The sequence below is a fragment of the Euprymna scolopes genome, chromosome 1 (assembly GCF_053919585.1).
Source record: "Euprymna scolopes isolate OS-2025 chromosome 1, ASM5391958v1, whole genome shotgun sequence".
NCBI classification, from domain to species: domain Eukaryota; kingdom Metazoa; phylum Mollusca; class Cephalopoda; order Sepiida; family Sepiolidae; genus Euprymna; species Euprymna scolopes.
This window is the reverse complement of record NC_136482.1, coordinates 147,810,734-147,837,211: the sequence shown is the minus strand read 5'-3', so window position 1 is coordinate 147,837,211 and position 26,478 is coordinate 147,810,734. Positions and strand designations below refer to the sequence as shown.

Sequence of the window (26,478 nt, the reverse complement as noted above, 5' to 3'; positions counted from 1 at the left end):
ATTTTTTTTTTTTTTTTTTCAAATATAATAAAATATTTTTGGTTTTGGAGGCAAAATAAAATAGCTGTTTTTTCTTGGGGGGGGGATATAATAAATGTTTTTGCTTTTTATTTTAACCTTTTGGAAAGACAGTAGGTGATAAGCAAAATTAATTGCTAACATTAAGACCGAAATAATGGCCATGTCGTCATTTTAACTATGTTGCCGGGTTGGAAGTGTAAAATAAGTTATTTTAGAAAAATCAAAAATCAAATAAAATTTGACTTTGGGACGGGAAAATATATATTTTTTCTTTTCATTAATACTAGGGAGGGGTACCCGGCGTTGCCCGGGTTTTTGGAGGTGTGTGTGGAAACTCCGGGGGTGGGGGGTTAAAAAAGAAAAGTAAGTATGAGGATCGAACCTGAACCGTTGAGGCAAAGTTGTAAATTAAAGTGTGAAAAAAAAAAAAACATGTGACGTTAACTATTGCCCCACCACGACATGCTAACAGAAACTTGTTCGAATTTATTTAATTACTTGGATTTAGCAAGTGCCCGTTTTAATGAGTTAATGAGGTCAAGTTTGACTGCAGGATTTCATTTACTGCTGAACGCTTTTTTTTTCACCCCAAGATGCCACCCACATGCGGTGAGCGACAAATTTTGAATATTTATCTTCCCGAAATCAAGCAAATTAAATAGACAGGTGAGCTTCGTTGTTAACTGTGAGATATTACGATTTATATGTGATACAAAAAGTTTTAAAAAGTTGTGAAGCGAGCGACCGCTTCTCTGAAAAGAGCCTTTTGTAGACACACAGAAAAAGCGAACAAACATACGTACATACATTTTCGCTTTTATATTGATAGATTTTTCTGCAATTTTCTCACTTACGTTGACCCCAAAGCAACCTTCTTTAGTCAATATGATAATGCTCATCCCCATATCACACTAGTAAGCAAAGGTCTAGGAGAATTTGCTTGGGAAATCTTGCCCTATCCTGCATATTCTCCTAACCTAGTTCCCTAAGATTATTACTTATTTCAAGGATTACAAAACCGCTTAGATGGGCTTAGGTTAACATCATGAGAGGAGATTGAAGATGAGTTAAATTTATATTTCACGGCAAAACCTGAGGAATTTTACAAGTAAGGCATTTACAGGCTCATTGACAAGTTAATAGAGAGCAAAGATCATTATTATTATGAATAAAAATTTTCAAAAACATAGTTTTTCCATTTTCAAAATGGAATTTTTAATCAACTAAATCTTTTGTACAAACCTAATACTTGGGAGCAATTAATTAATGTCCCAAACATCTGCAACCTTTTCAAGCCCAATTTTGTTATTTTCTTCTTATTATTATGCAAGCAGTAAACTTATTGATTTCTGACTAACCAGTGCCTTTTTTTTTATACTTTTAATAGATGCTGTTTTTTTTTTTGTTTTTTTTACAAAGGAGTCACCACTTATCAAGGCCCAGAGGCCACTTGAGGATAAGGGTTAATGGGAATGGGTATACATTAGTCAATATGATTATAGCGTAGCAAACATAAGTAGTGGCAATTTTGTAAATTGGATTACTTGGGGGGGGGCGGTTCATGAAGAACTTGTTTACATTGGACTTGAAGACAATTAGATTGTAGTCAGCTGGAAAATAGGCAATTGGAAGAGAGTTCCCCAGGCGTGCAGTTTTAAGAAAGAAGCTTTGTTCATGGAATCTACATCTAGGTTTAGGCACAGATAAAGAGTGTGGGAAATTATTGATAGCGGTTTTGGCTAGGTGAATGTTTTTCGTGAAAGTTTGGTGAGGCGGACCATAGATTGAAGCTAAGATGAACACTTGCCATGAAAATAATGATAAAGCAGAGACAGGCTCGCAACATCTCTTCTGTGGGAAAGACGTTTCAGGAAAGAGAAAAGGCCATCCCCCACTAAGATACAAAGTCTATCTTGAACTCTGTCAAGGCAGGATAAGCTGCTTCTAGTAGCTCCTGCACATATGTTGCAACTGTACTCCATCATTGGCCATACCTGGCTTTTATATAGGTAGAGAATTGCATTAGGAATGAGATATCTACTAGAGCGGTAGAAGGATCCTACCATTTTTCCAGCAGCCTTGGCAACGGATTTGATGTAGGTATTTCATTTTAGATCAGGAATAAAGGTTAAGCCCAGAAGCTTGTCAAAACATGGAGCCTGTCCAAGATAAGAGCCATTCATTTCAATTGATGCTACAAAATCTATTTTATATTATATAAATAGATATTTTATATCTGAAGTCTATGGTTAGGAGCAGCTTAAGGTTTTTGCATTTAGTTAAGGTTTGATTTTGAAGAATGTTCCAATTTTCCACAATAAAACTCCACCCATTTGCTCACTATAGAAATACTTAGAATATTACCTTTTATCTGTGGCAAGATAAAAATTACTTTAACGTTTTGAAGTATTACATGGTCTTCTTCAAAAGTAATTGTTCAATTTGATCGAATTTAAAAAAAAATAGAGTTATGTATTTTAAGCCTGAAACAAAAGCAAAATAAATATAAAATGTAGTGTAACGTTACCCACATTTCTACACGTAGACCCAACACGTTGTAGCAGAGTATGTCGCAAGGAACATAAGACGATAACTTGATACCTTTTTTTTTGTAACAACAACATTTATTTCCTCATTCTCCTGCCATGTGTGAGTTCTTGTTACAGCTGTGACATCACCCATGTCTCTAACGTGATCGTCCTCTATAATGTATATATCTTCTTTTTTATAGTCTTTTTCCTTACATGCCTGCATTCTGTTACAGCAGTTACTCCCATTATTTAGAATTATGTAGAAAAGCACCTAGTTGAAGGTGAAGTAATTTATGTTTTTGTTCAATTTTTCGATATTTGGTATCCGAAGGGTCGAGCTTCAACATGATACAGATCTCGTGAAAATCTGTCGCCTCTGTCGAAAGTTTTAGGCGGACATAAATACATACATACATACATTTTAACAGACAAATGAGACTTATATTATAGACTAGCGGGGATACCCAAGTGTTTGGAGGTGTGTTGAGAAAAAAAAAGTGTTAGTAGGCAGGTAGGCAGACAGGCTCGAACCCATGACGAACATGTGACATGAAGACGGAAAAGAAAGTGACAGAAAATGTGACATCTTACCGCTACACTAAGAAGACATAGGAAGTGAACAGCGTTCAAATTAAGTGATGTTAATCAAAAGTTGACTTGCTAGTGAATGAGTTCACACAGGTGCAGGAATGAACATTGGCTGAAAGCCAGCTTTTCGCCGAAAAAGGAGAACTCTCAAATGAGTAGCAATTGTCTGATATGAAGGGTTTTCCCCACATTGATCAAAGCTAATTGCTTTCAGGACATCTCGCTACGAAAGGCCGCTGACGCCTTTGCATCTTTGATTTTCGCTTTATTTATATAAAAAGCCAAACAAACACACAACAGAACAAAATAGCGTGAATTTTGTAAAAGTCACTCAAATAAAAGATATTGCAATCTAGGAAATATATAAAAAGTTCTAAAATATATTACCCCCCCTCCTCCCACCGAGACTTCCTGTGAAAAAAGCCTTTACAGGACATACAAAAATGCGGACACCGTTTTTGCCTTTTATATATATAAATCAGGGGTTCTCATTAGGGTAGAAATTCACCCACAGGGGTGAATTTTGGGATTTAAGGGGGTAAATTATGACTTTGGAGAAAAGATCTACTGCTCTAGGCCGAATATTGTAAATCCATAGTAGCCACCGCCACACTGAAATAATAATAATAATAATAATTCAAAACAGACTATCATAAACATATATTTAATAAATAATGATTAATGGTTTCAACCAACTCCAATAGAAATTAATTAATAATTATCACTACAAATAAGATTATACTAAGTTTAAAGATCAAATTATTTCAACCATTCTCAGTATGCACTAAATAATAATTATTACTAACAAGTTAGATCATACTAATTAAGGTAATATCAAAATATCAGAAATAATAAATAAAATAAGGAACTGAGAATCTTTAAATTTAAACTACAAAAAAAAAGAAAGAAAAAAAATATTCAACCAATACGATAATCTCCCTTTGCTAGGTCAACAAGTTATCCCCTTGATAGTAAAATCTTAATTTAACAGAAATTCAAATTTCAACCGTCGGCCTAATGAGAACGCAGAAAAAAAAATTAAATAAATATAAAATAATAAACTATTTTAATCATAATTATACAAATATTAGAGGAAGTAATTAAATTAAATAATGCTGGATTTTGATAGTCCCACAAAATTAATTAAAATATTATTATAATAATAATAGCAAATACTAAATAATATATTTAAAGTCGCCATTTCTGCGGTATAGATGGCCTGTTTACTATTCACGTTTGAATGAAGTCGAACACATATCTGACGAAGAGATACCTATTCTCGAAATATTATAAATTCACAGATTTTCCAATAGACCGTCTGATGCAAATAATCTCAATACAACCTTGAATATAATGGATGTATGAAATATTGAAATATATGTATATACTGTATTCAGATTGTATTAAATCTTTTCTTCATTTGCTTCAGTTAATGTCCCTCAGTTTTACTACTGCATTGTATTGCCTTCTATGAATCACATTTATGTACATACTAAACAATGCTTCAAGCAAACTACATTAACCTCTTATCTTTTGCTGAATTTTATCTCGAAGTATGTAGGTACCCTACAATAATTTTGTTTCTTCTACTGTCTGCATGTGTCTCTGTTATCTGCTTTTATTCCCATTATAATTCCAGTTGTTTTCTCTTTGTTAGCTATTCTGATTATGCCAGTTTTTGTGACTGTGCTTCGCTAGCTAGTCTAGTTTTTATGTACTAAAATGGAGAATATTCTCCTGTAATTAAGTATATTACACATTCTTGTTTATGCATCATTGTCATTCTATACTTCTTCATGTCAGCCATGATGCTGATTATAGAAAAATTAAATCTATAAAATTGTCTGTAAAAAGTTCCATTTATAAATTTTATATTTTATAATTTCGAATTACAGAATTTGGAGCCCATCATGAGTATCAAAAAAGAAAGTATGATCATTCATATATTAAGTATGGATTCACATCTATCGTCATCAATGGAGAGGAACGGCCTCAATGTGTTATTTGTAATAAAGCTTTGACAAACGATTCTATGAAACCAACAAAGATGAGGTAACATTTACAAAATGTTCCTCCTCAACATAAAGACGAGAACAAAATCTTTTTTGAACGTCATGGGAATGCTGTCAAAAAATGAGGCTGGTATCAACAGATTTGAAAGAAAATAAACAGAAAGTTACTGAAGCTTCTTATTTTGCAGCTCTTGAAATAGCAAAGCAGAAAAAAAAAACACATGCAATTGGGGAAAATTTGATTAAGCCTTGCTCTCTCAAAATGGTGGAAATTGTGTTGGGAGATGAAATGAAGAAAAAAATTGCAGTGGTTCCACTCTCAAGCAGTACTGTTCAAAGGAGGATAAGCGATATGGCCACTGACATCAAGGATCAAGTTGTGCAAGAGATCAAATCTTCAGCATTTGGATTATTTTCAATTCAACTTGATGAATCAACCGATGTGGCATCATGTTCTCAGTTGATGGTGTTTGCAAGGTATGTTCATGTAGGTTTATTTAAAGAGGAGTTTCTTTTTTGTTCTCCTCTTGAACTAATGACCAAGGCCTCAGATATTTTAGAAAAGGTTTCACTTTTTTCGACTCAGAGAATCTTTTGTGGGATAATATGTGTGGGTGCTGTACAGATGGAGCACCAGCTATGTTAGAGACAAAATCAGGATTCCAAGTATGTGTGAAAAGGCGAGCTCCAAAAGTGAAAGGCATTCATTGTGTGATCCATCGTCAGGCACTCAAAGCCTCAAAAACACTTCCAGTTCCGTTTGAGAAGGTTTTGGATCAAATAATTCAAATTGTGAATTTTGTCAAAGGAGGAGCTCTAAACTCCCGACTTTTCCAGCAGTTATGTTATGATATGGATGCTACTCATCATTCACTTCTTTTTCACACAAACGTCCGTTGGCTATCAACAGGAAATGTAACTGAGCAAATATTTCAGCTTAGGGACGAGCTCAAATTGTTTTTCGAGGTTCAAGGTAAGACTGAATTTCTTGCTTGGCTAAACAATGAAGAATGGATCATGCGTCTTACTTATTTGGTTGATATATTCGAGCAGCTGGATAAACTGAATCTTCGGATGCAAGGAAGGAATACAAATATTATAAAATTCGTAGATGCCTTTAGAGCTTTTATGAGCAAGCTTGAAAATTGGAAGAGAAAAGTCAATGCAAAAAATGTAACTATGTTTGAGAAACTGACATCCATTCTTGATATTTGTGATGAAGATAAGATGCTTCCACAATTTGCAAAAAATGAAATTTTGCAGCATTTGACAGTACTGAAAAATGAATTCAACAGATACTTTCCTGAACTTGGTGATGATGAGTTCGATTTAGTTCGATTGCCAATTGAAAGAGTTCCAGATGATTACCAAGATGAATTCCTTGATGTGGGGTATATGGTTAGAAAAGAAGAAGAAAAAAAAAGAAACATACCGGGCCTATCTGCATCGCTCTTTGGGAAAGAAGAAGGAAAGGATGGCCAGCGCATTTGTATACGTAAAGGGCATCTTGGGAAGGCAGAGCATGATGGGAGAAGCTATTTTTTTTTTTCCTGTCTCTTCCTTTTTTTTTTTCTAGATAGGAGGATATAAAAGCAGGGAAAAATTCCCTGGGGGTGCAGAGAGAAAAGAGTCGTGAACATCTCTTGAAAAGAATTTCATATTGCTGACGTTCAGATTGTGCAGTGTGACATTGGTGGCGAGAGGCCAGGTGTGGTCGATTGGAAAAGAAGAGGGCAGAAACGTGCTGTTGTCAAGAGAGTGACTCACTCCTTCCCAAACCCCAGAACCGAATCCTGATTATAACACTAAACTAAAAACTGATTAGGAAGCAAGAGATATGTTTGATGAAAAATCAATAATAGAATTTTGGCCCCTGATGTGTGAATCCTACTCCAAAGTGTCGGAAATAGCTATCTGTGCATTGCTTCCATGTGTATCGACATATCTTTGTGAGTCTGGCTTTTCAACTTTGTTGCAAATTAAAACAAAGCAACACAGTAGATTAGGGGTAGAAAACGACCTGCGTTGTGCCCTGTAAAGCACTCCTTCGAATATTTCAGAATTGGCGAAAGCAAAACAATCGCAGTTTTTGTCATTTGATGAATCGTAATCTTCTGAATTAAATTGATTGCAGATTTTAATTTCTTGTTATTTTACTTATCTTTTTAAATTGCATTAGTTTCGTTTTTGTTTTTTAAGTAATTCATTATGAATAAAAAATAAATTCTGCTTTTATTTCTATTTTGTATATCCATCAATATTTTCAATTTGCATTTAATTTATAAAACTCAATTATAAACATAAGCCATGTATAATGTTGTGAATGTATATATATACAAATTAGGAAAAATATAAGTTTTTTTTTTGTAATATTTGCATATTATTTAGAATGCATTTATGAAAAACATTTTTTGGAAATGAGGGGGTGAATGAACCTTTGACAAATGGTAAAAGGGGTGCATGGGTCAAGCAAGCCTGAGAACCCCTGATATAGATGTTAGAGAGTATGAAGGGTTGAGCTTCGAAAGTTTTAGGCAGACATACAAACATACATACATACATTTAAACAGATGAGATTTATATTATAGATGTTAAAGAGTATGTATATGAATTTACTTGAAAGCATTAAAATCTAAGATTTAAAATATTTTCTTTGTCAAAATTAAGTGATAAGATTGATGACTTCTTAGTGTTACATTAATTTTGGTGTACACGAATAACTGCATGTGTTTTAGTTTATCGAAATGCAGCTGAGGATTAACTATGAAACCTTTTTATTTATATTAATATTTATTCTTTATTTACAGATCCAAACGATTATACAAAAGGATGATTTTAAAATTCAATAAAGATTGAGCAAACGTGTTGAAGATGTGTTTTTAGACGATCGTTGTAAAGAAGGACATTGATCGCATACATTCAACAAAGTTTTGAAGAAATGCAAATGTCTGCTGGGAATGCACAATTTTCATGTAATGGAAAGTAAATCTTCATTTTCTTACGAATCCTCCCCGACAAATCTGCACAGAAAAGAGAAACTATATTCTTGTAAGATTTGCGGTTCAGCATTTCGGCTGGACACGAGTCTGAGATCACACAGGAGGACACATATGAGAGAGAGACGGAATTCTTGCAAAATTTGTGGATCAGAATTTGCGCTGACTTCGAGCCTCAGAACTCATATGAAAACGCACAGTAGAGAAAAACCGTATTCTTGTAAAATCTGTGGGATATCGTTCACCGTGAATTGCAACCTGAAATGCCACATGCGTATACACAGTGGAGAAAAACCATTTTCTTGCAAAATTTGTGGAACGGCATTCACGCAGAATTCAAGCCTGAAAAGCCATATTCGAACACACACAGGCGAGAAGCCATATTCTTGCAAACTATGTGGAACCGCGTTCACACATTCTTCAATTCTGAAAAGCCACCTGCGAAAACACGCAGGCGTGAGACCATATTCTTGCAACGTCTGCGAGTCATCGTTCACGAATATTGCATGCCTGAAAAGCCACATGCGAACCCATACAAAGGAAAAGCCGTTTGCTTGCATGATTTGTGGATTTAGATTTCCTGATAATTCTCACCTGAAGACCCATGTCCGGCGACACTTGGGGGATAAACCGTACTCCTGTGAGGTTTGCGGTTTTGCATTCTCTGAAAACTATGAACTCAAACTGCACATGCGAACACATACTGGAGAAAAACCATATCCGTGTAAATTTTGTGCATCTGCGTTCACTGTCAAAGCTCACCTTAATGCCCACCTCAGAACGCACACTGGAGAGAAACCATATTCTTGTAAAATCTGTGGATCGGCTTTCGCACAAGACTCAAATCTCAAACAACACATTCAAATACACACCGGATTGAAACCTTTTTCTTGTAAAGTCTGTGATTCCAAATTCTCGCAGAAATCCAATCTTCGCGCACACATGAGAAGACACACAGGCGAAAAGCCATATTCTTGTCAAATATGTGGATCTTCATTCTCATATAATTCTTGTCTCAAACAACACATGAGGATACACACAGGTGAGAAACCATATTCTTGTACAATTTGCAATTCCAAATTCTCACAGAATTCCAGTCTAAAATCTCACCTACGAACACACACAGGTGAGAAACCATATGCTTGTAAAATCTGTGGAAACGCCTTTTCCCTTAAGGGCAATCTTAATATGCATATGCATACACACAAAAACTCAGTGGACCAAGAGCAAGAGAGATCAAAACAATTGGACTTAAAAGGACAGTTAGAATCCTAAAGAGTTCTCTTAGTTGGTCTTTGAAATAGATTCATATTTCAGACTGGAATTCATATTTCAGACTGGAATTCAGATTACTTTTTTTGACTGGAATTCTTGCAGAATTCCAGTCTACAATTTCATATGCGAATGCGCACAGAAAAACAAAATACCAGGACCTAAAAAGGATTTAAAAACGACATGGTCTCTGAAATAAATACACATTTTACCGGTTGTGATAGGAGCAACTGGCCTAATGAAAGAAAATCTTAAGAAATATTAGGTTGGTGCAAAAATAATGTTTTTTATGTCAAAAAACATTATTTTTGCATCAACCTAATACTTCGAAATAATCCCTGGAAAATCGAGCTGCAACAAAATACAGATACCAGCCATAAAAGGAACAACGTATTCTTAACAGAGTCTTCAGATATAAATTCTAATCATTATGAAATCAAGTGTTAGCCCCAGGATGAGGTCCATTAATTTCTTAAAACAAACCAGTCAAATGAAAAAAAAGTCAGAAACCATATTCTTGTAAAATTTGACAGCTCAGAATTTTCACAAATTCCAGTCTAAAATCTCACATAATGGAACCAACATAAGAGAGCAGGGAAGTTTTTAGAGAACCAGGAGTATATAGACAAGGATGCCTCACTTTAATAGCTCAAGAGTTGGAGATTACCATTTGATGAGGAAAAACTTATTGTCGCTGGTCAAGACTAGGACTTACTTTCAAATGGATTCAAAAAATCGCTGGCCTACAAACAAATATCGTGCAGATTCTGCCACTCAGCAATTGAGAGCCTGAGCCATCTAATGTCTGGATGTCAAACCTTATTGGCAGATGGCCATTACACTATCTACCTGGTACTGTAAATTCCCACCCATCGCACTTGTCTGTCAGAGCCTTTCACTTATGTCTGCACGTTTTGACGATTGTTGGCATGATGCTTACAAGTTGTATCACATGATGCCTGGAATATTGTAAGTCAGTCAGAAAAGTAGTTCATCAGTGAAATTATTATATTCATCAAAGGCATCTCCTCCCTGTGACAGGCGCTAGGGTATGGAATGCTTTCTATGTTGAAACCTGTCTGTATCAGTACAGTCGGACATCGACCACTTCCACATCTTCATGTGGCACAGCAGCCACCCTACTTCTGACCATAACTTCATCATGCTAAAAAACTGATGCACACTAGGGACATAAGCTGTATGCCATCTTTTGCCAGGTGTACAACCCCTATGGCAAGTACAAGCACCTGACACAGGATCCAGTGAGCAGATATGCAGTCTTGACAAACTCATTTCATCATGGTCTACTACAAGAGGACAAAAAATGACAGGACGAGAGAGACTTGGTAAAACATATTCCGAAACACGTCAAACCTGCAGAACATCATACAAGTGACGGCGACAGACTTGCATGTCAAGACGAAGGTGATGCCTATCTGAGAAAAGATATGCTAAAAGAAGGAGCTCTTCCAGATGGACAGGAACCATTTCTGGGACATGCAGAAGAGTTTCAACATCTACTCTGAATAATGTGCTCACCACAACATCGATGAGGAAGAGTTCGGATGGCATACGTTCAAAATCTGTCACAAGATCTTGCCAAAAAAAAAAAAACATGTGCACGTAATGGGCGTCAGCAACAACAGCAAATCCTACCGCTCCTTACACAGCAAACTCATGAACTGCAGCAGAATGCAATTCTAGGCTACGGACAACTTCACATTTGAGAGCTGCATAGGCAAGACTCTAATATATATGGACGAGCTGTGGTTCATACATGGAGGAGGCCAAGTGTATACTGGAGGGCATGGAGACATACGTTAGCGTGAAGCACCAGAACGAGCGGCTGCTGAGAAGAACCCCGAGCCTGAACACCAGCAAGGAGGAACCATGGTGAGATGTACTGAGAGAAAAGGAAACCTTGCGCAACTGCATGTACATGTACAAGACCTGCCGTTCCATGACCAAACTCAAGGAATGAGCTGCCATCGAACTGAACCTGTTGATATGGCTGACGATATGGAATAAGTACATCGACAAGTTCATCGACAACACGTACACGCAGGAGTACAACACTCACTGAGGTAACAAAACAGAGCAGCAAATACCTGCTCCTACCATCCCACTTGTACAGCCTGGAGAAGAAGAGAAAACACTGAAAGGTGCATCCAAACTTGGAGAGGGTCCTCATGGCTGGCGATATGATCACAAGTTCGAAGTCGCCCTGTTGTCGGGACGACCCCAACGAGGACGCTCAGTTCTACGTGACGCACAATTGGTTTATGACAGACTGTAACATCATTCAGCCTCTGGAATACACAGCTACACCACTGTACATGATAAGCACACACACACCGCAAAACTCGCCCACGACAAGAGACTTAGACTTCATAGAGACACCGGACACTTTCGTTATCGAAAGTGACGAGGACATAGATGCATACGAACCTGAAAAAAAAAACAACTTAGAATCACCGGTATTGCACAGAAGCTTCGCATGGAGACACGGCTTCACACACCTACAAAATGAACACATCGCCATCAGAAATAGAGATGTAATGGGAAACAACACAGAATGAAATGTACTGTATTGCTCTGAGGAAAGCGAGGAGCTGCTACTAAAAACTAGGTTAAGAGGTTTGCCACACACCACGACAAGTAAAAATAGAATGCCTGTGAAAAACTTTTGCTCTTCAAAGGCCAGTCTCTTCTCTTTTTCTTCTTTCTTATTATTCTTATATATATTATATACTATATATAATATTACTTTCAAATGGATTAGATAGTAAATAAATATATAAAAACATATATATACACATTTGTTTTTAATATGCATTTCGCCTGCCTGTGAGTGTTTATACTTTTTCTAGGATCCGCATGAAACCTGCCTGCCTGTGAAAAAAGAAATTTTTCTTTTCAGGACTTGCCTGTCATTGATATAGTTTTTTTTCAATGGTTGCACGCGAGTGTACCAGGGAAATATTCATCTATATCAAAGGTAATGTAAATCTTTAATGAGCACCTCTTCCATCTGCTATTGGTAGAAGTCGACTGTATCTTATTTTATTTATAAACTATCAAAGAGGAATGTTAAGACTGGCTCTTTCTCATAAGAATTTTATTTTAAAATCTGTAGATATTTTCTTAGTTTTCATCAAAAGACATTTATGAATGCAAATATATGAGAAAGAATGTTATTAAATGTTTGAATTGAGGTCAACAGGACATTAACACTGATGAAAATGCCTTCTTGTTTTTCAGCAAAGATTGTCATTTAACTAGCATTCACCTACACATTGGAGAGTAGGATTTATTTCCTACAATATGACATGTTTACTTAGTTACTTATTCTAAAATGCAAAGGTATAAAAATTAAAAAAAGCGTTACAAATTAATGATAATTGAAATGCAGTATTCAATTTAAACTTTCACGAAAAACACTTGTCTAGTTTAAACCACTATCAATAATTTCCCTGACTCTTTATCTGTGGCTAAACGTAGATTCGATGAACAAAGCTTTCTTAAAACTGCACGCCTATGAAACTCTCTTTTGTTTTCCTACTTTTCAGCTGGCGACAATATGGTCTGTTATTTTATTATTGGAATCCTTTGAGATGAGTAATTTGTATATTTAGTTATTTATTTTCGGACTTGTATCCTCATCCTTGGTGTTTCACAATGTTTCAGCCAATATTCCTCAGGCCTTTGTCAGGTGGTTAACCGCAACGAGATATAAATACTGAGTCTCTTAACTGTATCCTCAGTAATTACTGCCTTCCATAGTTGTTATCACCTCACTACGTTCCCTTCAGAGACCATGGCACAATGGATGGAGGTGTTGAATCCTTACAGTTCCAGGTGAGTGTTATCTAAAGATAGCGGTTTCAATCTTACCCAAAGTCGGTCAGAGGATTAGTTGGCCAAAACATGGCAAGACAACAACTATGGAAGGCAGTAATTACTAATGATATGGTTAAGAGACTCAGCATTCCTATCCTGTCGCAGTAAACCCCTGATGAAGGCCTGAGGAATAGTTTGCCGAAACGTTATGAAACAAGAACAGTGAAGATGAGGATAACAGTACACAAAAAAAAAAATACACAATATGGTCGTTTTTAAGTCCAACAGTAACAAGTTTTTGATGAGCCATTCCCTTAATAATCCAATTTATCAAATTTACGATACTAATGATAACTATGATATTGTCCACATTCATTAATCCTTATTCTTGAGTGGCCTCCAGGCCTTGATAAGTGGTGACTAAAAATAAATCTACCTAATAAACTGAATGATAATAGTAATAGATTAATAATTGTAATAGATTCCATTGAGTTTGATATTTTTAAAAGTGGAAATATGGTATGTGATTTAAAATGATGAAAACTTTAATATTTATCTTAATTAGAAAAATCTATTGTCGTAGGAATTCAGTTGAGGCATTTTTTAAAAATGATTTTATTTAATACTAGCAGTTCTGCCTGGCTTTGTTCAGGCCCTATGTACTGTTCATAACTTTTTGTGCATATGTATATATTAAAAAGTGTGCATATGTACCGTAATGCCTTTCTATATAATAGGCTTCCTTAACTACCATAGAGAAAAGTTGGTAGAGACAGCAAACGTCAAATTTTTTAAAACTTTGACCCTAATTTTGACCCCTTAACATTTATTGTTTTGGACTCAAATCAAATTAAAATGTTTGACCTATGTCCAAATAACCTACATCTAAAATTTCAAGTGTTTAGACCAAAAATTGCTGGAGGAATTTGGTAGAGCCTGCAAAGGTCAACTCTTTCAACTCTGACCTCTTGGCAGTGAAATTTTCGCCCAAAAACTGATTAAAAAACTTGCTGCATGTCTGAATACCCTTTATGTAAAATTTCAAATGTTTAGATCTAAAATTGACTTAAGAGTTTGCTAGAGATCTCAAACTTTAACCCCTTGGCAGCCAACTTCTCGGCCAAAAACTGATTAAAAGCTTGCCCTATGTCTGAATACACTTTATGAAAAATTTCAAATGTTTAGACCAAAAATTGGCTGAGTAATTTCGTATAGACTACAGAGGTCAAATTTTTTTTAACTTTGACCCCAATTATGACACGTTAGCATTTATTGTTGTGGGCTCAAATCAAATTATAAAGTTAGATCCATGTCCAAGTAATCTATATCTAAAATTTCAAGTGTTTACACCCAAAATTGGCGGAGGAGTTTTGTAGTTTTCAAAGGTCAAATCGTTGAAGCTTGATCCCTTAACAGCAAAATTTTTTACCGAAATCCGATTGAAAAGATTTTCCCAAATCTCAATACTCCTTATGTAAAATTTTAGGTCTGAACACCGAAAATCGACAGAGTTATTTGGTAGAGAAATGTACACAGACAGACAGACAGACAGACACACACCTTTTCACTTTTATAGATAAATAGATGAGTATTTGATAACTTCTTTACACAGTAAGGGATTTATTCAAAACTATACCGCATTTATTCAGTTCAGCTGGTTTCATTCTTATGTTCTTTCTCTTCACATTTGTCTCTTCATCTCCATCAATACTACAACACAATCTCTACCTGTTACGTCTCTCGCAGGAAAGGTGCGGTGAAGGATGGTGTCTGCTTATTTGGAGTCAACGTTCATATTTAAAGCACCTTAGCCCTTTTTGGTGGATTTATAAAATAAAAGCAGAAGGGTACCTTTTTATATTTTCGTCGCATCTCTTGTCCATGTCAGCTTGCCTAGAACAAAAATCTCATAACAACATTGCAAGTAGTGTTGGGACGATTAATCGGAATCAGGAATCGGAAACATCGGTGCTTTTTAGGGTATCGGAATCAGAAAAATTTGAGCTTATTTTCCGATGCCAAAGCTGATTCCTTTAATTATCTTTTTTATTTGATTTTGGTTTAAGAAAAATCTCTCACTGCTTGTAGTAATGATAAAATAATAAATATTTATTGATTTAAACTTCTAGTAAGACTAAAATCTCTAGATCACCCCATCAGAAGTGTTTTTTTTTTTTTACATTTGAGAAAATATATGCATATTTAATATGTGTTTTTACAGTAATCGGGACACAATGATACTTTTATAGTTAAATATTTAGAGATTTATAAAGAATCGGAATCAGTAATTGCATTGGAATCGGTAATTGTATATGAAACAGGAAAAATATTGGAATCATCCCATCACTAATTGCAAGGCTCATTTTCTAGACAATTGAGACTTTATTGGTTTCACGGTCGACTGACATACCCCTGTTCCTTAGAATTTCTCTATTAATTCATCTTTCATACATAGCTGTCTTTCATCGCTCCATGAGATGCTCCATCTGACTGTGTTTGTCAGACTCAAAATTCAAACTCAACTCTCAACTAAACTGACTAAGTAAAAAAAAAAATCCCCATGTGCATTTCTATTTACAGGGTGGGGCATAAGTCCTGTGACAAAATTTTGGAACTATTTTTTATGATAATATTAAAATAAATTTACTATTTAATTGTCATTATAGGATAATGTAATATATGATTCCTTGTTTTTTCAGGAACAAAAGATACTAATTTTAACAATGTCTTCTTTTCTTTTTTTTTTTTTTTTTTTTTAAATTCAATTTTCACCCCAAACAAGGCACATTGCCACTTTGAAGCAGGGGGCTACTATTAGGGACTTAATTAGCGGGGTCATTATGAAGGGAGATGAGTAGAAAGATGTTTGTTAACATTACACTTGAACTTCTGCATATCATTGCAGTTGGGAAAGCAGAATCCCGGAAGGGAGTTCCAAAGACCCACAGTTCTGGGGAAGAAACTATTGGAGTAAAAGGCTTTCTTGCACCTAGGGATCTCTACTGTAAAGGGATGAGACTTAGTAGCTTGTCGGGTTTGTCGGGGGTAGTTACATCGGGGAGGTACAAGTGTTTGCAGTTCGTCAGAGCAGCCACCATTAAAGTATTTGTAGAACAGGCAGAGGGATGCAACATCTCGTCGATGGGACAGAGGCTGAAGCCTAGATGACAGTTCAGGACCTATCAGGTTGGCGACTCTCTTTTGAACCCTGTCCAGAAGCGAGAGACAAGCAGCAGATGCACCAGCCCAGATGTGACAACAGTACTCCATACATGGGCGAATGGTTGCCTTATAGAGGTATAGGATACTGTCAGGCGTAAGTAGTTTTCTAGCACAGTAGAGGGAGCCAACCTTCCTTGCAGCAGCCTTGGCAATGCTCTCAATGTATCTATTCCAGTTCATATTCCCTGTAAACATTAGGCCGAGGAGTTTAAAAGAAGTACTTTCAGGCAATGTGTACTTGGCCATTGCTATTGGTGGTAGAGAAGGTTTCTTGTAGTTATTGAAGGAAACAAGCTTAGTTTTAGCAGCATTGAATGTGACCAACCATTTTTGTCCCCATTCCACTACGGATTGGAGGTCATCCTCTAGTGTTTCTGTCATTTCCTTGGATATGTGTTCATTTGTTTTCCCCTCATATCTGTTATAGAGAGTGGTGTCATCGGCAAATATACCCATCTCCGAAACAATTTTATCAGGGAGGTCATTTATGAATATCAGGAATAATAGAGGTCCAAGGATAGACCCCTGAGGTACTCCCGCATTTATGTCATATTATTTCGATGTACAACCGACGAGGACAACTTTGATTTTTCTATTACTTAAGAAGGATTTAATTACATTATGAATTCTTCCAGTGATTCCATATGATCTAATTTTCCTTAGAAGACCATCGTGCCATACCCTGTCAAAAGCCTTAGATATATCAAGGGCCACCGCTCTACCCTCCCCTGTTTTGTCCAATGAACGGTATATACATTCAGAAACTACAGTTAAGATATCTGCTGTTGAACGGGCTTGCCTGAATCCATATTCTTTGTCAGTCAGGAGTTTAGCAGCTGTTAGGTGCTGGACTAGGGCTTGATTAACTAAGGACTCAAATATTTTGGCGAAAAGCGGGAGGAGGCTAATGGGGCGATAATTTAGTGGGTCAATTCTTTCTGTGGAATTGAAGCGAAAATCCATCATAGAACAACATGAGAAGTCCTTGCGGAAATATTCAAGTTAAGGCAAAACCTTAAAATCAACAAAATGTTTATAAAAAAGACGATTGATCATTACCTAGGAACTTTGTCGATCAAAGATAGGCAATGATCAGGCCGTCTCCACGCCTCAAGGACACCTAAACTCATCAAAAATGTTAGGGAAAAAAATTAGGCGAAATCCAGGAAAGATGCATGAGACAAATGACAAACAAAGCAAAGATATATCAAGGGCCACCGCTCTACCCTCCCCTGTTTTGTCCAATGAACGGTATATACATTCAGAAACTACAGTTAAGATATCTGCTGTTGAACGGGCTTGCCTGAATCCATATTCTTTGTCAGTCAGGAGTTTAGCAGCTGTTAGGTGCTGGACTAGGGCTTGATTAACTAAGGACTCAAATATTTTGGCGAAAAGCGGGAGGAGGCTAATGGGGCGATAATTTAGTGGGTCAATTCTTTCTGTGGAATTGAAGCGAAAATCCATCATAGAACAACATGAGAAGTCCTTGCGGAAATATTCAAGTTAAGGCAAAACCTTAAAATCAACAAAATGTTTATAAAAAAGACGATTGATCATTACCTAGGAACTTTGTCGATCAAAGATAGGCAATGATCAGGCCGTCTCCACGCCTCAAGGACACCTAAACTCATCAAAAATGTTAGGGAAAAAAATTAGGCGAAATCCAGGAAAGATGCATGAGACAAATGACAAACAAAGCACAAATATCACCAAGGACTATGCGAAGGATATGTCGAAGTGACCTACAAATGTCACCCTATAAGCTCCAAAAGTGACAGTTTCTCTCTGCACCCACAATTAGAAATCGACTCATCAAAAGTTGACTCTTGTTAAACCATACCAGAGAAGGCACGCTCAATAACATCATCTTCACGGATGAAAAGTTATTCTCACTTGAACAGTTCCATAAGCATTTTCCGAACGTAGATGGTCTTAGCAGTCATTTCAGACAGAGGAAAATCTCCACTTGTTTTTTCTCCCTCAAGGGGTCAAGATTAACAAGAACGTTACATTGAGGACATTTTTGAAGGTGCTAACCTCATGGTGTAATTCTGTGTACAGTGATGAAGTTTGGGCTCTCCAACAAGATGGTGCAACAAGCCACACTGCTCATGTAACACAGTAGTGTAGTGTCCTGGATCAGCAAAGAAGAATGGCCTTCCTCATCATCTGATCTTAACGCTCTTGATTATTCTTTATGGCCAATCCTGGAGAGTGAAGCTTGCTGTACTCCTTGTCAAAATATTGAAGTTTTTAAAATAAAATTGAACAAATGCTGGGAGAAAATGCCAATAGATGTTGTGCATGCTGCTAAAGATAATTTCCCTAAAAGACTTCATATTGTAGTGAAAACTCAACGGAAACATTTTGAATAATACTTATGCCATATTGTTCTTTCAGCATTTGCTAATCATTTTCTGTAATTGGGTTTTGTAATAAATTATTTTGTTGGGATAAATCTGAGTTTTATTTTGTAACAGTATTTATGCCCGACCTGTATATCAGGGTATATGCATGAGGGTTGTAATTCCCGTAAACCGCTAGCTCCCAAAATTCACTCACTGACCTGTCTCGCAACGCAGGTGCATGCTCTGTCAACGGAAGTCCTGGGTTTGATCTATGTCATTGGTAAACTTTTTTTTCTTTTTTTACTCATGGTCACTCCTTACAACGCTTATCGGCACTTGGACATAAGGGGTTACTATTTGGGGCCATGTCTAGGAAAGATTAACAAGATATTTATTTATGCTACATTTGAACTTCAGCATATCAGTACAGTCAGGGAAGCAGGCAGTAGGAAGGAAATTCCAAAGTCTAACTGTTTGAGGGAAGAAACTATTAGAATAGAAAGCTTTCTGGCATTTAGAGACAACAACAGTGAAGGGGTAGATCTTATTGCTAAGCAGGTTTGTCGGGGATATGTACGTCGAGGGGATACAAGTGAAACGAGTTCATTAGAACACATTTCATTAAAATATTTGCAAAACAGGCACAGTGATGCAACATTGCGGTGATGGAACAGGGGATAGAGTTTAGTTGATGAAGTGGGACCGATTAGATAGACAACTGTTCTTTGGACTTTATCAAAGGGGGGAGACTAGTGGTAGATGCACCAGCCCAGATGTGGCAATAATACTCCATGCATGGACGAACGGTGGCCTTGTAAAAGTACAGGATACTCTCAGGTGTGAGTAGTCTTCTAGCTCGATAGAGGGAACCTACCTTCTTTGCAGCAGCCTTTGCAATGTTCTCTATGTATTTGTTCCAGTTCATATTGCCCACAAATTTTAGGCTGAGGAGTTTGAACGTAGAATTTTCAGGTAGGATACTATTTGTCATCAATATAGGTGGTTGGAAAGGCGTTTAGTAATTGTTAAAGAAGAGCAGCTTAGTTTTACTAGCATTAAATGTTACCATCCATTTGCAGCCACATTCCACTATAGTCTGGAGGTAATTTTCTAATGATTCTGCCATTGTCTTAGATTTATGTACATCTGTTCTTCTCTCATGCATATTATAGTGTTGTATCATCAGCAAATATACCTATCTCAGACACAATATTATCAGGGAGGTCGTTTATGAATATCAGGAATAATAATGGTCCAATGGTTTTTGATCCCTTTGCACTCCTTGGCACAAACAAGTTGAGTTCAACCCAGCACCGTGTTATTCATGTCATGAACTCCATAAAATATTTTCTTAAAAATTAAGGAGCTTCACCTTATTTTGCATCAAAATCTATTACCAATTAAAGAAATAACTCATAATCCATATATCTCCCTTCACATAAATCTATTTTTCAAACTTTAGTTGTCGATTTTAGTGCAGAAGCAACTCTTTTTGTTAAAGAGACTGGCCATTGTATTGTTCCATCTATCCAAAACAACTTTGATTTCTCCTTTTGACACCATTTGTCTTGCCATGCTCACCCTTAATATGCATATTGCTTTCGGCAATGGGCACTTGTTACGACCCGGAATGTCTAGGGGTAAAAGTCGTAACACAAAATATAAAAAAATTATTTAAAAGAAATTAGTTTTCCCGGGTTTTTAGATACGGGAGGGATATATCCATTTTCTCGAAAGACATTTATAAACACAAGACAGGAAAAACACATCCAAATAACAATACCGAGGCCAATGGAAAAATTAATACAATTTTATTTACATATATAAAAATATATTGTAACGAAAATAAAAGAGAATGTGTAATTAGATGAACAAACAAACTTGAAATAGATTCGAGAGAGAATTTCCGCGCAAAAGAAAAAAAAACAGTTTATATCCTGTCGTCTGCTTGTAACTCCAAAATGGAAGGACAGCCTTTTTGTGTTTTTGTTTTTGTTTTCATTATGAGAGAGAGATATAGAGAGAAAAATAAACAACAGACTCACTCAGCGTCGGGTTTTAAATGTTTCTATCGCATTCCTTTCTTTTTAAACAATTTCATTCCTTCGTCTATATTGAATACATTATCCTTTCTAATTATCGCCTTTTTTTTTTCGTTTTCTCTGTCGTCAAAATACATCATTCATTTCTTCGCTGTCGTTAGCATTTATAACTGTCGTCACCATCGCCAACTGTCGCTTTCCTAACCCACCTCTTCGACTGCTATATCGTCACTGACTCGCCACCCTGCGCCGCTCCTTTCCCTCTCTCTAATGGTATACCTTTCTCTCTCTCTTTGGCGTCCCCTCTCTCACTGCATGTACCTGCATCGCTCTCGCGTCACTCGCTCAATAATACGCGACGCGGATGCCTGCGGCTTTCCCTCTCTCTAGTTTCACATCTTCTCTCTCCCCCTCTCCCTTTCTTTACAGTTTATAGGTGTCCCCTCGCTGTATTTTCATATGTTCTCTCTCTTTCTCTCTTTTTCTTTTTCCCGATGTTTACAAATTCACTGAGAGCAGACGATAATATAAAACGCGATAAAAACAGAATTTTCTCTCTCGACTTTTTTTTTTTTAATTTTTTTTTATAATATTAAAAATAATTATTGTCTCAAATTATATATTTTTTTCACATATTTGTAACACCCCCTCCCATATTAGAAAAAAAAGAAAATCTTTTCCAAAGATTTTTTTTTTTTTTTTCATACTCATTTTGTCCGGTCCCACACGTTTTCGTGTGATATTGAAGTTTACACGATATGGGTGTTGCTTAATAGGGGTGACCTTTTCGATTTCCACATCATGTTGCACGATGTTCGTTTCTTTAGGAACGTCGGGAAAGAGATCGCTATAGCTCCGAATGAGGACGATCATATCGTTTCTTTTGCTATTTGTTAAATGAGATAGTATGGGTGTAAGATTGGCTAATATCTCTGAGTTTGATAGCCTCGGAGGGTTGTTGTCTTTCCCCAGGATTCTTTCACTGTTCTCCTCGGGTCCTTTTATGGAAGCAGATGGAGTTGTGACTACAATAAGGTTTATTTTGTCCCTTTCAAAATACGGTTTGAGCATATTGATATGGCACATCTTTGTCGCCTTTCTACGATCAGGAGTATTTATTATATAGTTTAGTTCACTGACCTTCCGAGCAATGGTGTAGGGGCCGTGGAACCGAGCCTTAAGTGGATGACCAGCTAATGGTAACAAAACTAGCACATTGTCTCTGACTTTGAAAGTCCTGGGGGTAGTATTTCGGTCATAATGTTGTTTCATTCTGGCTTGAGCTGTTCGTAATCTTTCACGTGCCAGTCGGCTGGTTTCATATAGTCGGTTTCTGAACCTTGACACATACTCCAGCATGGGTTCACAGGTGACTCCTTCCTGCAGCCATTTTTCTTTTAACAATGCTAGGGGTCCACGTACTGAGTGGCCAAATATTAGTTCGAACGGGCTGAATCCTAGAGACTCCTGTGTGGCGTCTCGCGCTGCAAACATCAAAAAGGGAATACCCTCATCCCAATCTTTCTGGTGACTAAGGCAATAGGTCCAGATCATGGTTTTCAGTGTAGAGTGAAATCTCTCTAGGGCACCTTGGGACTGGGGATGGTATGCGCTTGACTTTACGGTTTGTACGCCCAGCACACTCATGGACTGTCGAAACATCGTGGACATGAAATTCGATCCTTGATCAGACTGTATTACCCTCGGTAGCCCGACCATGGAGAAGAAGTTGAGAAGAGCCCTTGTGATTTTCTCAGCAGATATGTTCCTGAGCGGGACTGCTTCTGGAAATCTGGTAGATGCGCAGAGGATAGTGAATATATACTGATTTCCTCGTTTGGTCTTAGGAAGTGGACCCACGCAGTCGATTAAAACGCGACAAAATGGTTCTTCAAAAGCGGGTATAGGATGTAGGGGGGCGATTGGTATCTTCTGATTCGGCTTGCCTGCCATCTGGCAGGTGTGGCAAGTTCGGCAAAAGTTGGATACATCTTTGCAGACTTCAGGCCAGTAAAAGTGTTTGGTGATCCTATCATAGGTTTTACGGATGCCTAAGTGGCCTCCTAAGGGGGTTTTGTGCGCTATTTCCAACACTTCGGCCCTACGTGCCTTTGGTAACACTAGTTGGTATATCACCGCCCAGTCTTCGTGAGCTGGGGATTGCGGGGGTCTCCACTTCCTCATCAGTACACCATTTTTTATAAAATATCCAGAGGGTATTTTTTCCAGTTCTTCTTTGGGCAGTGCTTCTTCGAAGAGGGGGGAAATCCCATCATCCTTCCACTGTTCTTGTATGATCTGTTGTCGCGAAGCGGGAACTTGTAAGGAGGTTTCGTTGGTATGGGTATTATTTGGATCTGTGGGTGGCGAGTTGAGCTTCCCCTCAAGATTCATGAATGATTTCGATAGGTCGATTTCCTCATCTTCCCTGGACCGATCTTTTGCCTCTAACCTTTCCTCTGCTGTTCTTTTTGCGGACTGGGCACGGGTTACTGCACATGCTGGGAAGATGCCGGGGTATTGTTCCTCTATCATCTCAGTGTTTTCTGAAGTGTTTGGCTCCACCATCACTCTCGGGTGGGGAACAACTCTTTCACCGGCTAGATCATTCCCGAGTAACATCGAGATACCCTTCATGGGTAGGCTATCGACTACGCCTACTTCCACCAGACCACGTACTATGTTCGAATCAAGAGAGATTCGGTGGATCGGTACGTTAATATACCTTCCCCCGATTCCGTGAATTATGACGGATTCTCCTGTCGCCGTCTGTGACTCGCATGGCATACTGTTTTAAAACCAGCGATTGGGTTGCTCCAGTGTCGCGAAGGATTTTTACTTTCCGCCAATTCGTGTGGTCAGTTATCGGATATATCAGACCATCCGACACAAATGGTTGGAACTCTTCCCTGATTTTATCGCCGTCATCCTCTGCAGGGGGTTGGTAGATGGTGATAAAGCCTTGCGGTTTACCAAGTGGTCTTTTCATCGAGTTCACATTTTCCCTTGCGGGGCAGTTCATTGCAATATGTCCAACCTTCCTGCAATAATAGCATGTTACAGGTCTATGTGTCTTTGTCATTTGATAGGTGGGTGGTTGGATCGAGTTGTTTGGGGATCTGTTTCTGATGTCAGGGGGTCGATATATCTTACTGTCTGGACTATGCCCTAAGCTGTGGGTAACGCTACTTGTTTTCCGGGGGTTCGAGCGGGTCTCGGATAATTTTAGGGGTTTATTTCCCTCGCATGCATGTGTCAGGGTGTACTCGTCAGCAAGGATCGCCATTTCATATGTTGTGTCGATCCGCCTCTCGTCCAGGAATAATTTTAGTTCACTAGGGAGGCAGCTCTTGAACTCCTCCATCAAGATCATTTGACGGAGTTTTTCGTAATCAAAGGTGGCATCTTTAGCCGAGGTCCATCTATTGAAAAGTGTTTCTTTCTGACGGAAGAATTTGACGTATGTCTGGTCTTCTTCCTTTTGGCATGACCGAAATCGTTGCCGATATGCCTCAGGCACTAACTCGTAACTATGGAGGATGGCACGCTTCAGGCGGTCGTAGTCGGTGCAATCTGCTAAAGATAGGGAGGTATATACTTCCTGTGCTTTTCCTTTCAGCGCCGTCTGTAGCAGCATCGGCCATGCATCCCTGGGCCATTTAGCGCTCAAAGCTATCTTCTGAAAATGTAGGAAATACCCGTCCACATTTTCTTCGTGGAACGTTGGTACAAGCCGGATATTTCTGGGGATGTCAAATTCTTCCCTTCTTTCCTGACGGGGTTCAGGTCTGCGTCTGCTCTCTGTCAAAATCCGCAACACGGACTCGTCCACTAGGTCATTATCGACCAAATGTTCTGTCACTATCTCAATTAGTTTGGCTTTCCGCATACCCGGTCTGTAGTCTAACTCATACTCTCTGGCTATCGATAATATGTCATCTTTTTTCATCTTGCATAGTTCTCCAAATGACGGTGACTCTAGGAATGCTTGAACCAGTGCCATCTTTTTTTTTTTTTTTTTAAAACACCTCTTGTTACTTTAAATGTGTCCACTGTCTAGTGTCTTTGGAAAAGGATAAATCCCGGACGAGAGCCCCATTTATGTTACGACCCGGAATGTCTAGGGGTAAAAGTCGTAACACAAAATATAAAAAAATTATTTAAAAGAAATTAGTTTTCCCGGGTTTTAGATACGGGAGGGATATATCCATTTTCTCGAAAGACATTTATAAACACAAGACAGGAAAAACACATCCAAATAACAATACCGAGGCCAATGGAAAAATTAATACAATTTTATTTACATATATAAAAATATATTGTAACGAAAATAAAAGAGAATGTGTAATTAGATGAACAAACAAACTTGAACCAGTGCCATCTTTTTTTTTTTTTTTTTTTTTTTTTTTTAAAACACCTCTTGTTACTTTAAATGTGTCCACTGTCTAGTGTCTTTGGAAAAGGATAAATCCCGGACGAGAGCCCCATTTATGTTACGACCCGGAATGTCTAGGGGTAAAAGTCGTAACACAAAATATAAAAAAATTATTTAAAAGAAATTAGTTTTCCCGGGTTTTAGATACGGGAGGGATATATCCATTTTCTCGAAAGACATTTATAAACACAAGACAGGAAAAACACATCCAAATAACAATACCGAGGCCAATGGAAAAATTAATACAATTTTATTTACATATATAAAAATATATTGTAACGAAAATAAAAGAGAATGTGTAATTAGATGAACAAACAAACTTGAAATAGATTCGAGAGAGAATTTCCGCGCAAAAGAAAAAAAACAGTTCATATCCTGTCGTCTGCTTGTAACTCCAAAATGGAAGGACAGCCTTTTTGTGTTTTTGTTTTTGTTTTCATTATGAGAGAGAGATATAGAGAGAAAAATAAACAACAGACTCACTCAGCGTCGGGTTTTAAATGTTTCTATCGCATTCCTTTCTTTTTAAACAATTTCATTCCTTCGTCTATATTGAATACATTATCCTTTCTAATTATCGCCTTTTTTTTTTCGTTTTCTCTGTCGTCAAAATACATCATTCATTTCTTCGCTGTCGTTAGCATTTATAACTGTCGTCACCATCGCCAACTGTCGCTTTCCTAACCCACCTCTTCGACTGCTATATCGTCACTGACTCGCCACCCTGCGCCGCTCCTTTCCCTCTCTCTAATGGTATACCTTTCTCTCTCTCTTTGGCGTCCCCTCTCTCACTGCATGTACCTGCATCGCTCTCGCGTCACTCGCTCAATAATACGCGACGCGGATGCCTGCGGCTTTCCCTCTCTCTAGTTTCATATCTTCTCTCTCCCCCTCTCTCTTTCTTTACAGTTTATAGGTGTCCTCTCGCTGTATTTTCATATGTTCTCTCTCTCTCTCTCTTTTTCTTTTTCCCGATGTTTACAAATTCACTGAGAGCAGACGATAATATAAAACGCGATAAAAACAGAATTTTCTCTCTCGACTTTTTTTTTTTAAAATTTTTTTTTATAATATTAAAAATAATTATTGTCTCAAATTATATATTTTTTTCACATATTTGTAACACACTCCACACAGGGATCCATTTTCTGTAAAGCATTATACTGGT

The 26,478-nt window shown here is 37.5% G+C and overlaps 2 protein-coding genes across 5 annotated transcripts in view; both read left to right on the top strand.

Annotated features, from left to right (window-relative positions):
- The window catches only part of LOC145276581 (uncharacterized), a 38,447-nt gene extending 26,219 nt beyond the window's left edge, over positions 1-12,228 (top strand). For all 4 annotated transcript variants that reach the window (XM_080127790.1, XM_080127786.1, XM_080127781.1 and 1 more), the window contains exon 2: positions 7,960-12,228. In XM_080127790.1, the coding sequence (XP_079983916.1) occupies positions 8,110-9,423 (1,314 nt within the window). In that variant the 5' untranslated portion in view covers positions 7,960-8,109 and the 3' untranslated portion in view covers positions 9,424-12,228. The remainder of the gene's footprint in view (positions 1-7,959) is intronic.
- Positions 5,759-8,001, top strand: LOC145281942 (zinc finger BED domain-containing protein 5-like). Its single transcript, XM_080132227.1, has 2 exons — positions 5,759-6,550; positions 7,960-8,001. Exons 1-2 carry the CDS (start codon positions 5,759-5,761, stop codon positions 7,999-8,001), a joined length of 834 nt encoding a protein of 277 aa, XP_079988353.1.
- Positions 12,229-26,478: the final 14,250 nt, after the last annotated feature.